Source organism: Pecten maximus, chromosome 2 (assembly GCF_902652985.1).
Source record: "Pecten maximus chromosome 2, xPecMax1.1, whole genome shotgun sequence".
Classification (NCBI taxonomy): Eukaryota; Metazoa; Mollusca; class Bivalvia; order Pectinida; family Pectinidae; genus Pecten; species Pecten maximus.
In genome coordinates this window covers 13,719,845-13,733,954 of record NC_047016.1, presented here as the reverse complement: position 1 = coordinate 13,733,954, position 14,110 = coordinate 13,719,845, and the positions used below count along the sequence as shown (strand labels likewise).

Sequence of the window (14,110 nt, the reverse complement as noted above, 5' to 3'; positions counted from 1 at the left end):
ATGTTTGTTATCTTTGTCAGTATTTCCCGATGTTTGTTATATTTGTCAGTATTTACTATGTTTGTTATATTTGTCAGTATTTCCCGATGTTTGTTATATTTGTCAGTATTTTCTGATGTTTGTTATATTTGTCAGTATTTCCCGATGTTTGTTATATTTGTCAGTATTTCCCGATGTTTGTTATATTTGTCAGTATTTACTGATGTTTGTTATATTTGTCAGTATTCCTGATGTTTGTTATATTTGTCAGTATTTACTGATGTTTGTTATATTTGTCAGTATTTCCCGATGTTTGTTATATTTGTCGGTATTTACTATGTTTATTATATTTGTCAGTATTTACTGATGTTTGTTATATTTGTCAGTATTCCTGATGTTTGTTATATTAGTGAGTATTGCCCGATGTTTGTTATATTTGTCAGTATTCCTGATGTTTGTTATATTTGTCAGTATTTACTGATGTTTGTTATATTTGTCAGTATTTCCTGATGTTTGTTTTATTTGTCAGTATTTACTGATGTTTGTTATATTTGTCAGTATTTTCTGATGTTTGTTATATTTGTCAGTATTTCCTGATGTTTGTTATATTTGTCAGTATTTACTATGTTTGTTATATTTGTCAGTATTTACTATGTTTGTTATATTTGTCAGTATTTCCTGATGTTTGTTATATTTGTCAGTATTTACTGATGTTTGTTATATTTGTCAGTATTTACTGATGTTTGTTATATTTGTCAGTATTTCCCGATGTTTGTTATATTTGTCAGTATTTACTGATGTTTGTTATATTTGTCAGTATTTCCTGATGTTTGTTATATTTGTCAGTATTTACTGATGTTTGTTGTATTTGTCAGTATTTACTGATGTTTGTTATATTTGTCAGTATTTACTGATGTTTGTTATATTTGTCAGTATTTACTGTTGTTTGTTATATTTGTCAGTATTTACTGATGTTTGTTATATTTGTCAGTATTTACTGATGTTTGTTATATTTGTCAGTATTTACTGTTTGTTATATTTGTCAGTATTTCCCGATGTTTGTTATATTTGTCAGTATTTCCCGATGTTTGTTATATTTGTCAGTATTTACTGATGTTTGTTATATTTGTCAGTATTTACTGATGTTTGTTATATTTGTCAGTATTTCCCGATGTTTGTTATATTTGTCAGTATTTCCCGATGTTTGTTATATTTGTCAGTATTTACTGATGTTTGTTATATTTGTCAGTATTTACTATGTCTGTTATATTTGTCAGTATTTCCCGATGTTTGTTGTATTTGTCAGTATTTCCTGATGTTTGTTATATTTGTCAGTATTTACTGATGTTTGTTATATTTGTCAGTATTTACTCGTTTGTTATATTTGTCAGTATTTACTGATGTTTGTTATATTTGTCAGTATTTACTGATGTTTGTTATATTTGTCAGTATTTACTGTTTGTTATATTTGTCAGTATTTCCCGATGTTTGTTATATTTGTCAGTATTTCCCGATGTTTGTTATATTTGTCAGTATTTACTGATGTTTGTTATATTTGTCAGTATTTACTGATGTTTGTTATATTTGTCAGTATTTCCCGATGTTTGTTATATTTGTCAGTATTTCCCGATGTTTGTTATATTTGTCAGTATTTACTGATGTTTGTTATATTTGTCAGTATTTACTATGTCTGTTATATTTGTCAGTATTTCCCGATGTTTGTTGTATTTGTCAGTATTTCCTGATGTTTGTTATATTTGTCAGTATTTCCTGATGTTTGTTATATTTGTCAGTATTTACTGATGTTTGTTATATTTGTCAGTATTTACTATGTTTGTTATATTTGTCAGTATTTACTATGTTTGTTATATTTGTCAGTATTTATTGATGTTTGTTATATTTGTCAGTATTTACTGATGTTTGTTATATTTGTCAGTATTTCCCGATGTTTGTTATATTTGTCAGTATTTACTGATGTTTGTTATATTTGTCAGTATTTACTATGTTTGTTATATTTGTCAGTATTTCCCGATGTTTGTTATATTTGTCGGTATTTCCTGATGTTTGTTATATTTGTCAGTATTTACTGATGTTTGTTATATTTGTCAGTATTTACTGATGTTTGTTATATTTGTCAGTATTTACCGATGTTTGTTATATTTGTCAGTATTTACTATGTTTGTTATATTTGTCAGTATTTACTGATGTTTGTTATATTTGTCAGTATTTACTGATGTTTGTTATATTTGTCAGTATTTACCGATGTTTGTTATATTTGTCAGTATTTACTGATGTTTGTTATATTTGTCAGTATTTACTGATGTTTGTTATATTTGTCAGTATTTACTATGTTTGTTATATTTGTCAGTATTTCCCGATGTTTGTTATATTTGTCAGTATTTCCCGATGTTTGTTATATTTGTCAGTATTTCCCGATGTTTGTTATATTTGTCAGTATTGACTATGTTTGTTGTATTTGTCAGTATTTACTATGTTTGTTATATTTGTCAGTATTTACTGATGTTTGTTATATTTGTCAGTATTTCCCGATGTTTGTTATATTTGTCAGTATTTACTGATGTTTGTTATATTTGTCAGTATTTCCCGATGTTTGTTATATTTGTCAGTATTTCCCGATGTTTGTTATAATTGTCAGTATTTCCCGATGTTTGTTATATTTGTCAGTATTTATTGATGTTTGTTATATTTGTCAGTATTCACTATGTTTGTTATATTTGTCAGTATTTACTGATGTTTGTTATATTTGTCAGTATTTCCCGATGTTTGTTATATTTGTCAGTATTTACTGATGTTTGTTATATTTGTCAGTATCTCCCGATGTTTGTTATATTTGTCAGTATTTCCCGATGTTTGTTATATTTGTCAGTATTTCCCGATGTTTGTTATATTTGTCAGTATTTATTGATGTTTGTTATATTTGTCAGTATTTACTGATGTTTGTTATATATATTTGTCAGTATTTACTATGTTTGTTATATTTGTCAGTATTTACTGATGTTTGTTATATTTGTCAGTATTTACTATGTTTGTTATATTTGTCAGTATTTACTGATGTTTGTTATATTTGTCAGTATTTCCCGATGTTTGTTATATTTGTCAGTATTTCCCGATGTTTGTTATATTTGTCAGTATTTACTGATGTTTGTTATATTTGTCAGTATTTACTAATGTTTGTTATATTTGTCAGTATTTACTGATGTTTGTTATATTTGTCAGTATTTCCCGATGTTTGTTTTAGCACCATTAGGTAAATCATACGTGCTATCAACACCGTTTGATAAACCTTACTCGCTATTCACACTTTTTTTTATAAATCCTACGTGCTATCAACAGTATCAGGTAAATCATATGTGCTATTTACACCTTTTGATAAATCCTACGTACTATTAACACATTCAGGTAAATGCTACGTGCTATTCGCACCATTAGGTAAATGCTACGTGCTATTCACACCATCAGGTAAATCTTACGTGCTATTCACACCATCAGGTAAATCCTACGTACTATTAACACATTCAGGTAAATCTTACGTGCTATTGACACATTCAGGTAAATCCTACGTGCTATTCACACCTTTTGATAATTCTTGGTGCTTATCAATAAGCCGTCAAAGATAAGGGCAAAACTATCAATAGAACATAGCCAGTGTGAGTCAACATGGAACTGCGGTTCCTTTTCCTGGGACTCTTGATTTTATCTGGAATCGAAGGTATGTATTATATACGCCACACTGATGGTAATACTGGGGCTCATATTGTATCCCCATTACAGTGTTTAAACTTCACCATTTAACAATTCTTAACCTGACATGTAGGCCCCGTGATAGGGAAGACGAAAAAGCGTCACTTCCACAGGTGACTGTTCCTGTTTTGCACTGTTCCAAATGATTAAGACATATTTTTATTCAAACATTCACCCGCGCCCTTTTATAAATAATCATATTTGTCATTTAAGAAAACCATAGTTTTAACTTTTTCGTTCGGACGTCGTCCAAATTTTTTGATTTTAAGTGTGATAAATTTCCAGCATTTCTGCGTCATATCCTTGATTTTGAAAGTAAAGTTTAATTCTAATGAAAATCGCTCCTGTCAGTATCATTGCCTATTTTAACCAGGGTATTGACGAATAGGTACAAAAGAAGGTTATACGTTGTTAGATTGGCCACCGCGCTCCGACAGCATCACACACAAGTATACCAAATGTTTGCGATATCAACCTGTCTTGTAACTAGGACACTACAGACTCTTCAACATCAGTCGCTCACCTCGATCTTCACTTATACCGTAACCAACAAGAACAGCTTACAATACAACTTAACTGTATGATAAGAGTGATGGTTTCAATTTCCCAATTGTTAATTTACCATTTCTAGATAGTAACATACCTGCATCACCTACCCAATTTCAATTCAATTCAATTCAAGTTTATTCCTTAGGCCTTTCAGCCCATCAGAGAAAATTACACCACTGTGGTTACATGTCCAAGTTGATTCGATTCGGTGGTTATTTCTCCTTACTTTTCTGGTGTCTCAATGCATAAATATATATTTTCTTGTATTGTGCCACATTTAATAGATATTTGGAGTTTGAATTATGGTTTTGCTATTATATCGATATTCTTTGTTGCTAAAGGACACTCTTCTCATGTGTTTTCACCTGGATTGTATTCCTATTTCCGGATAGGCACTGTTTCATGTTTCTCTAATCAGGCCAGCGAAATGATATCAAAGATTGTTTGGAGTATAACGTCCAAGGGTCTATTTCTACAATTGATTTTTAAGGTTTTGTATATAATGCAACAAAGAGGGCGAGTAACTGTAGAAGTGGATGGACCACCTACAACGACTCCTGTTATTTGTTTGTCAACAGCGAGAGCGATGACTGGACTGAGGCACATGTAAGTTATAAATAACACCACCATATCAGTATAACACCGAGATACGTATAAGATATAGATTAACACCACCATATCAGTATAACACCGAGATACGTGTAAGTTATAAATAACACCACCATATCAGTATAACACCGAGATACGTGTAAGATATAGATTAACACCATCATATCAGTATAACACCGAGATACGTGTAAGTTATAAATAACACCATATCAGTATAACACCGAGATACGTGTAAGATATAGATTAACACCACCATATCAGTATAACACCGAGATACGTGTAAGTTATAAATAACACCACCATATCAGTATAACACCGAGATACTGTAAGATATAGATTAACAACACCATATCAGTATCACACCGAGATACGTGTAAGTTATAGATTAACACCACCATATCAGTATAACACCGAGATACGTATAAGATATAGATTAACACCACCATATCAGTATAACACCGAGATACGTGTAAGTTATAAATAACACCACCATATCAGTATAACACCGAGATACGTGTAAGATATAGATTAACACCATCATATCAGTATAACACCGAGATACGTGTAAGTTATAAATAACACCATATCAGTATAACACCGAGATACGTGTAAGATATAGATTAACACCACCATATCAGTATAACACCGAGATACGTGTAAGTTATAAATAACACCACCATATCAGTATAACACCGAGATACTGTAAGATATAGATTAACAACACCATATCAGTATCACACCGAGATACGTGTAAGTTATAGATTAACACCACCATATCAGTATAACACCGAGATACGTGTAAGATATAGATTAACACCACCATATCAGTATAACACCGAGATACGTGTAAGATATAGAATAACACCACAATATCATATAGATTAACACCACCATATCAGTATAACACCGAGATACGTGTAAGTTATAGATTAACACCACCATATCAGTATAACACCGAGATACGTATAAGATATAGATTAACACCACCATATCAGTATAACACCGAGATACGTGTAAGATAAACACCACCATATCAGTAACACACCGAGATACGTGTAAGTTATAAATAACACCACCATATCAGTATAACACCTAGATACGTGTAAGTTATAGATTAACACCATCATATCAGTATAGCACCGAGATACGTGTAAGATAAAGATTAACACCACCATATCAGTATAACACCGATATACGTGTAAGTTATAAATAACACCATCATATCAGTATAACACTGAGATACGTGTAAGTTATAAATAACACCATATCAGTATAACACCGAGATACGTGTAAGATACAGATTAACACCACCATATCAGTATAACACCGAGATACGTATAAGATACAGATTAACACCACCATATCAGTATCACACCGAGATACGTGTAAGATATAGATTAACACCACCATATCAGTATAACACCAAGATACGTGTAAGTTATAGATTAACACCACCGTATCAGTATAACATCGAGATACGTGTAAGTTATAAATAACACCACCATATCAGTATAACACCGAGATACGTGTAAGATTAACACCACCATATAAGTATAACACCGAGATACGTGTAAGTTATAAATAACACCATCATATCAGTATAACACCGAGATACGTGTAAGTTATAAATAACACCATATCAGTATAACACCGAGATACGTGTAAGATACAGATTAACACCACCATATCAGTATAACACCGAGATACGTATAAGATATAGATTAACACCACCATATCAGTATAACACCGAGATACGTGTAAGTTATAGATTAACACCACCATATCAGTATAACACCGAGATACGTGTAAGATATAGATTAACACCACCATATCAGTATAACACCGAGATACGTGTAAGATATAGAGTAACACCACCATATCAGTATAACACCGAGATACGTGTAATATATAGATTAACACCACAATATCATATAGATTAACACCACCATATCAGTATAACACCGAGATACGTGTAAGTTATAAATAACACCATCATATCAGTATAACACCGAGATACGTGTAAGATACAGATTAACACCACCATATCAGTATAACACCGAGATACGTGTAGGATACAGATTAACACCACCATATCAGTATAACACCGAGATACGTGTAGGATACAGATTAACACCACCATATCAGTATAACACCGAGATACGTGTAAGATATAGATTAACACCATCATATCAGTATAACACCGAGATATGTGTAAGATACAGATTAACACCGCCATATCAGTATAACACCGAGATACGTGTAAGATACAGATTAACACCACCATATCAGTATAACACCAAGATACGTGTAAGTTACAGATTAACACCACCATATCAGTATAACACCGAGATACGTGTAAGATACAGATTAACACCATCATATCAGTATAACACCGAGATACGTGTAATATATAGATTAACACCATCATATCAGTATAACACCGAGATACGTGTAATATATAGATTAACACCATCATATCAGTATAACACCGAGATACGTGTAATATATAGATTAACACCACCATATCAGTATAACACCGAGATACGTGTAAGTTATAGATTAACACCACCATATCAGTATAACACCGAGATACGTGTAAGATATAGATTAACACCACCATATCAGTATAACACCGAGATACGTGTAAGTTATAAATAACACCACCATATCAGTATAACACCGAGATACGTGTAAGATACAGATTAACACCACCATATCAGTATAACACCGAGATACGTGTAAGTTATAGATTAACACCACCATATCAGTATAACACCGAGATACGTGTAAGATAAACACCACCATATCAGTATAACACCGAGATACTGTAAGATACAGATTAACACCACCATATCAGATTAACACCACCATATCAGTATAACACCGAGATACGTGTAAGATACAGATTAACACCACCATATCAGTATAACACCGAGATACGTATAAGATATAGATTAACACCACCATATCAGTATAACACCGAGATACGTGTAAGATACAGATTAACACCACCATATCAGTATAACACCGAGATACGTGTAATATATAGATTAATACCACCATATCAGTATAACACCGAGATACGTGTAAGTTATAAATAACACCATCATATCAGTATAACACCGAGATACGTGTAATATATAGATTAATACCACCATATCAGTATAACACCGAGATACGTGTAAGTTATAAATAACACCATCATATCAGTATAACACCGAGATACGTGTAAGATATAGATTAACACCACCATATCAGTATAACACCGAGATACGTGTAAGTTATAGATTAATACCACCATATCAGTATAACACCGAGATACGTGTAATATATAGATTAACACCACCATATCGGTATAACACCGAGATACGTGTAAGATAAACACCACCATATCAGTATAACACCGATATACGTGTAAGTTATAGATTAACACCACCATATCAGTATAACACCGAGATACGTGTAAGTTATAGATTAACACCACCATATCAGTATAACACCGAGATACGTGTAAGTTATAGATTAACACCACCATATCAGTATAACACCGAGATACGTGTAATATATAGATTAACACCACCATATCAGTATAACATCGAGATACGTGTAAGATAAACACCACCATATCAGTATAACACCGATATACGTGTAAGTTATAGATTAACACCACCATATCAGTATAACACCGAGATACGTGTAAGTTATAGATTAACACCACCATATCAGTATAACACCTAGATACGTGTAAGTTATAGATTAACACCACCATATCAGTATAACACCGAGATACGTGTAATATATAGATTAATACCACCATATCAGTATAACACCGAGATACTGTAAGATACAGATTAACACCACCATATCAGTATAACACCGAGATACGTGTAAGATTAACACCACCATATCAGTATAACACCGAGATACGTGTAAGATATAGATTAACACCACCATATCAGTATAACACCGAGATACGTGTAAGTTATAAATAACACCACCATATCAGTATAACACCGAGATACGTGTAAGATATAGATTAACACCACCATATCAGTATAACACCGAGATACGTGTAAGATATAGATTAACACCACCATATCAGTATAACACCGAGATACGTGTAAGATACAGATTAACACCACCATATCAGTATAACACCGAGATACGTGTAAGATATAGATTAACACCACCATATCAGTATAACACCGAGATACGTGTAAGATATAGATTAACACCGAGATATGTAGAGAATCATATCTAAATGATTTTACACATAAAGACTGAATTGTTTCGTGTTTTTTTCAGAAATTATTTCGAATGAATGAGTTTATCAACTCGATCAAACAAATACTCTCACACAGGCTATAAGCCTGTAGTTGGCATTAATACATTACAGTGTAATCGGTTTTCAATACATACAGAATGTACAGATCATTCCATTGAATTGAGAATTACTATTTTGTAATACCGTCATCACGTGTTCTTAACATTTATTTCAGTACCATTGTAATATACTCCATGGGTACTTGGCGGACGTTTTAGATGAGGATGAAAATAAATTCTTAAAAACACAACTACTTACACGGCATGAATCAGGTACGTATTGTATGGTGTAACATTATAATCAATCGGATTACTTATTTTACTGTTTAAAACAATACATATGGATACAAGTCTTGTTAATGTAATATAAGTGATACATCTGAAATCCAGTCCGCTCAGCCCAAGGATAAACAATGTAAGATAAACATTTTATACATTTAGCCAGGTCGATACATTGTGATTTTCATGTAAATATTGACAAGTCTCGTAGATAAGTGTATTCTGATCTGACACGTGATTTAAACTTATTTTGTTGTCATTCATTAATTCATATAGTTAATGACATCAAATTAATTAAATTTAAATCATCAAAGTATGATTACTTAAATCTGTTAGCATTGTCTTTTCTCCAATATATGTTTTAAAAATTTCTATAACAATTATCTAATACCGTACCGTAAATCTATTCAATATATTTTAGAGATTGACTTACAATTTGGTGATTTCTATATCAGATCCCTTACTAGTCCCGAGATGATTAGGATTATAATATATCTAAATTGGCATACCTTATCATCATATTCATTTAAGTTTTAGGACAATTCGGAACCCTTTTTCATCCTTCCCCTCGACATAGTTGCGGATTAACGCACATCTTGTTATCTAATTTCTGTTTCAGATAATTTATATATCTTATAAGATGTGATACATTCATACACGTGATGATATATTATTAACAAGTTGACTAGCTATAAAATCGCAACAAATGATATTAGAATATTAAACGATAGTACAATACAATATCTATGACAAGGGAGCGATGATAGTTACCATGTACTATTTACTTATTTAGGATGTTTCTACATTAGCGCTACTGATGTAGAGCTGGAAGGACATTGGGTGTGGCCGAACACTGACAGTCCAGTTGACTACACGGACTGGGCACCTACAGAACCACAGAATTTTGGGACGGGGGAAAATTGTGTGTGTCTCTACTCTAACGCAAAATTCCAATGGGCGGATGTGTCGTGTGATCGTGCGTTAAGCTTCATTTGCAAAATGAGGTTAGTTTTGTGATACATGTATATATGTATTCAGACACACTAACATAACGACAGGTATAGTCTTCGCTACTTTAGACAAATTACTCAAGATGTATCAATTATTAGGGAATATTATTTATATCGTCAATAAGATATTGTGTGGCGAGGCCAGAGGTACTTGGGTCAGGAACTAAAGTTATAATGAAATTGTCTAATTTTTATGTTTTATGTTTATGCACCAATACAACATTGGACTCGATTATAAAGCGCTTTTTCAAAAAACACCCGTTTCTGGTTGTTATATTAGAGCTCTATATTATAACAACCAGAAACGGGTGGTGTTTTTAAAAGCGCTTTATAATCGATTCCAATGTTGTATTGGTGCATAAACAGACAAAAATGATGTTACAAATTAAAATTAGACAATTTCATTATAACTTAAGTTCCTGACCCCGAGTACCTGTGGGCGAGGCAGACTCAAGGATGAATTCACAAATACATCAGGCTTCATACAACTGAAACCTGGGTATTGTAAATATTTCATTCGAATTGAACTCTTTTGGAAAATTTATATAGATTTAGCTTTGATATGCAGAATGGTGATATACAAACAGGAAATACCACGGCAAGGTACGAGTAATGATAATGTATACGTTATAATATCAAACTAGGACACCATGAAAAACTTATTTTTTTGTTATATGAAAGGGTGATATTTGCATCATAATTGTTACTGTTAAGTATTGTGCGTTTTATTTTCAAAAATCCACTACGCACCTTTATGAAATTTCTTTAATTAATGTATTTGTAAAATTTCAGGTTGACAGAAACTGGATCTGAAGTAATAGGGTGAAGAATCTACACTAAATTCCATCGTTATAGAAATATGAGAATAAATCGAGTATGTCAGAAGACCCCGGTCAGTAGCATACATAGGTGTATTTTTTTCTGTGAAAAATTAACATGAAAAGCCATAGTAACGTTTTGCGACAAACCAATTGTAGCGCAAAGATCACTCCTATATCGGTTAGGATGTCATAACCTTGTCATATACCTCTTGAGCTATCTGTCTGTCTTTAGTGACAATTTACACCAACCATCCGTTTTTTTGTGTTTTTAGCTCCGAATTTTTTTTTTTTTTTATATAAATATTTCTACCCAATTTATGATTTGCAGTGCTATCTGATGATGGAATTCTTTGTTTATATTTCTTGCGAACAATGATCACTTGGCAAATGTAAGGGGGGGGGGGGGGGATAAATAATGGCATTTTGTAACTCGCAACTCGCATTTTGCAACTCGCAACTCGCATTTTGCAACTCACAACTCGCATTTTGTAACTCGCAACTCACACTTTCCAACTCGCAACTCGCATTTTGCAACTCGCACTTTGTAACTCGCAACTCGCAACTCGAAGAAAAGAAACCCTCCTTACAGAGGGAGCAGACATTTTAACTTTTAGGTTTTGCCTGTCTCACGAGAGTCTCATTCTTTATTAAAAGAAAAGTTTATAAGATATGATATCCGATATCTTTTATGGGATATCTTATATATTATCATAAACATTAAATAAGATATCTTATAAAATATGTAAGATATCTTGTATAATTTGGTAAAACACTGGATCAAGACTGCTCCGCGAATAAATGACAACTTGGCTTGCCATACGCGATGGTTGTCAGTAGACGAGATATGGTTGTCGGGTATGATACTGTTAGTTATAGGCTCAATGAAACTCCACTATACCTTTGCTATCTTAATCTTTCACGATTCATTGCTCAGCTAGACTAGTTCTATTTTATTTACTTTTCTGTCTTCTTTGTGTCTTTCCTGTATGTCTTGTGTCCACTGACAACGCTATTATCTGTATGGCCCAAAAGGTTTGAAAAGTCGGTTGCCCACACGGCGAGCCTAGACGACATGTCACCGACTTGATACTCCACGAGTTGTCTCTCTTTGTATAAATAATATTTTCTTTGCCCCTTACGATCACGGAATCAAACATCAGAAAGTCGAAACAAATCAAGAAGTGTCTTTTTTTCAAGCGAATCACAAAAGCCAGTGAAGCACTGATTCAAAGTCACGAGACATCCGTGACATCCTGGATTGATACTAGACATCCGTGACATCCTGGATTGATACTAGACATCCGTAACATCCTGGATTGATACTAGACATCCGTGACACTAGACATCCGTGAAACTAGACATCCGTGATATCATGGATTGACACCAGACATCCGTAACACTAGACATCCGTGACATCCTGGATTGATACTAGACATCCGTGACACTAGACATCCGTGATATCATGGATTGATACTAGACATCCGTGACACTAGACATCCGTGACATCCTGGATTGACATCAGACATCCGTAACATCCTGGATTGATACTAGACATCCGTAACATCCTGGATTGATACTAGACATCCGTAACATCCTGGATTGATACTAGACATCCGTGACATCCTGGATTGATACTAGACATCCGTAACATCCTGGATTGATACTAGACATCCGTAACATCCTGGATTGATACTAGACATCCGTGACACTAGACATCCGTGATATCATGGATTGACACCAGACATCCGTAACACTAGACATCCGTGACATCCTGGATTGATACTAGACATCCGTGACACTAGACATCCGTGACACTAGACATCCGTGATATCATGGATTGACACCAGACATCCGTAACACTAGACATCCGTGACATCCTGGATTGATACTAGACATCCGTGACACTAGACATCCGTGACACTAGACATCCGTGACATCCTGGATTGATACTAGACATCCGTGACACTAGACATCCGTGACACTAGACATCCGTGACATCCTGGATTGACACTAGACATCCGTGACACTAGACATCCGTGACATCCTGGATTGACACTAGACATCCGTGACATCCTGGATTGATACTAGACATCCGTGACATCCTGGATTGATACTAGACATCCGTAACATCCTGGATTGATACTAGACATCCGTGACATCCTGGATTGATACTAGACATCCGTAACATCATGGATTGATACTAGACATCCGTAACATCATGGATTGATACTAGACATCCGTAACATCATGGATTGATACTAGACATCCGTAACATCATGGATTGATACTAGACATCCGTAACATCCTGGATTGATACTAGACATCCGTAACATCATGGATTGATACTAGACATCCGTAACATCATGGATTGATACTAGACATCCGTAACATCATGGATTGATACTAGACATCCGTGACATCCTGGATTGATACTAGACATTCATAACATCCTGGATTGATACTTGATATCCGTAACATCCTGGATTGATACTAGACATCCGTGACACTAGACATCCGTGACACTAGACATCCGTGACATCCTGGATTGATACTAGACATTCGTAACCATAAAACTGTATAAGAGATTATGTAACGTAGCGAAGGTATTTAAAGTAACGATTACGTAACATACAGCAGAATTAAATTAACACAAGTTACAAAGTGGACTAATCTGGAATGATGTGTCAAAGCGAAAGGCCCACTTACACTTCACCACTGAAATCGAACTGTTGACTATTTGCGTCACATCAAAAAACTGCCAATCGCCATGTTTGTAGA

The 14,110-nt window shown here is 33.7% G+C and overlaps 1 protein-coding gene across 1 annotated transcript; it reads left to right on the top strand.

Annotated features, from left to right (window-relative positions):
- The first annotated feature begins 3,600 nt into the window (after nt 1–3,600).
- LOC117341105 (perlucin-like protein) lies at nt 3,601–11,415 on the top strand. Its single transcript, XM_033902943.1, has 5 exons — nt 3,601–3,709; nt 4,781–4,896; nt 9,399–9,495; nt 10,295–10,505; nt 11,304–11,415. The coding sequence occupies exons 1-5, from the start codon at nt 3,658–3,660 to the stop codon at nt 11,335–11,337; spliced, it is 510 nt and encodes a 169-aa protein (XP_033758834.1). The 5' UTR covers nt 3,601–3,657; the 3' UTR covers nt 11,338–11,415.
- The last annotated feature ends 2,695 nt before the right edge of the window (nt 11,416–14,110 follow it).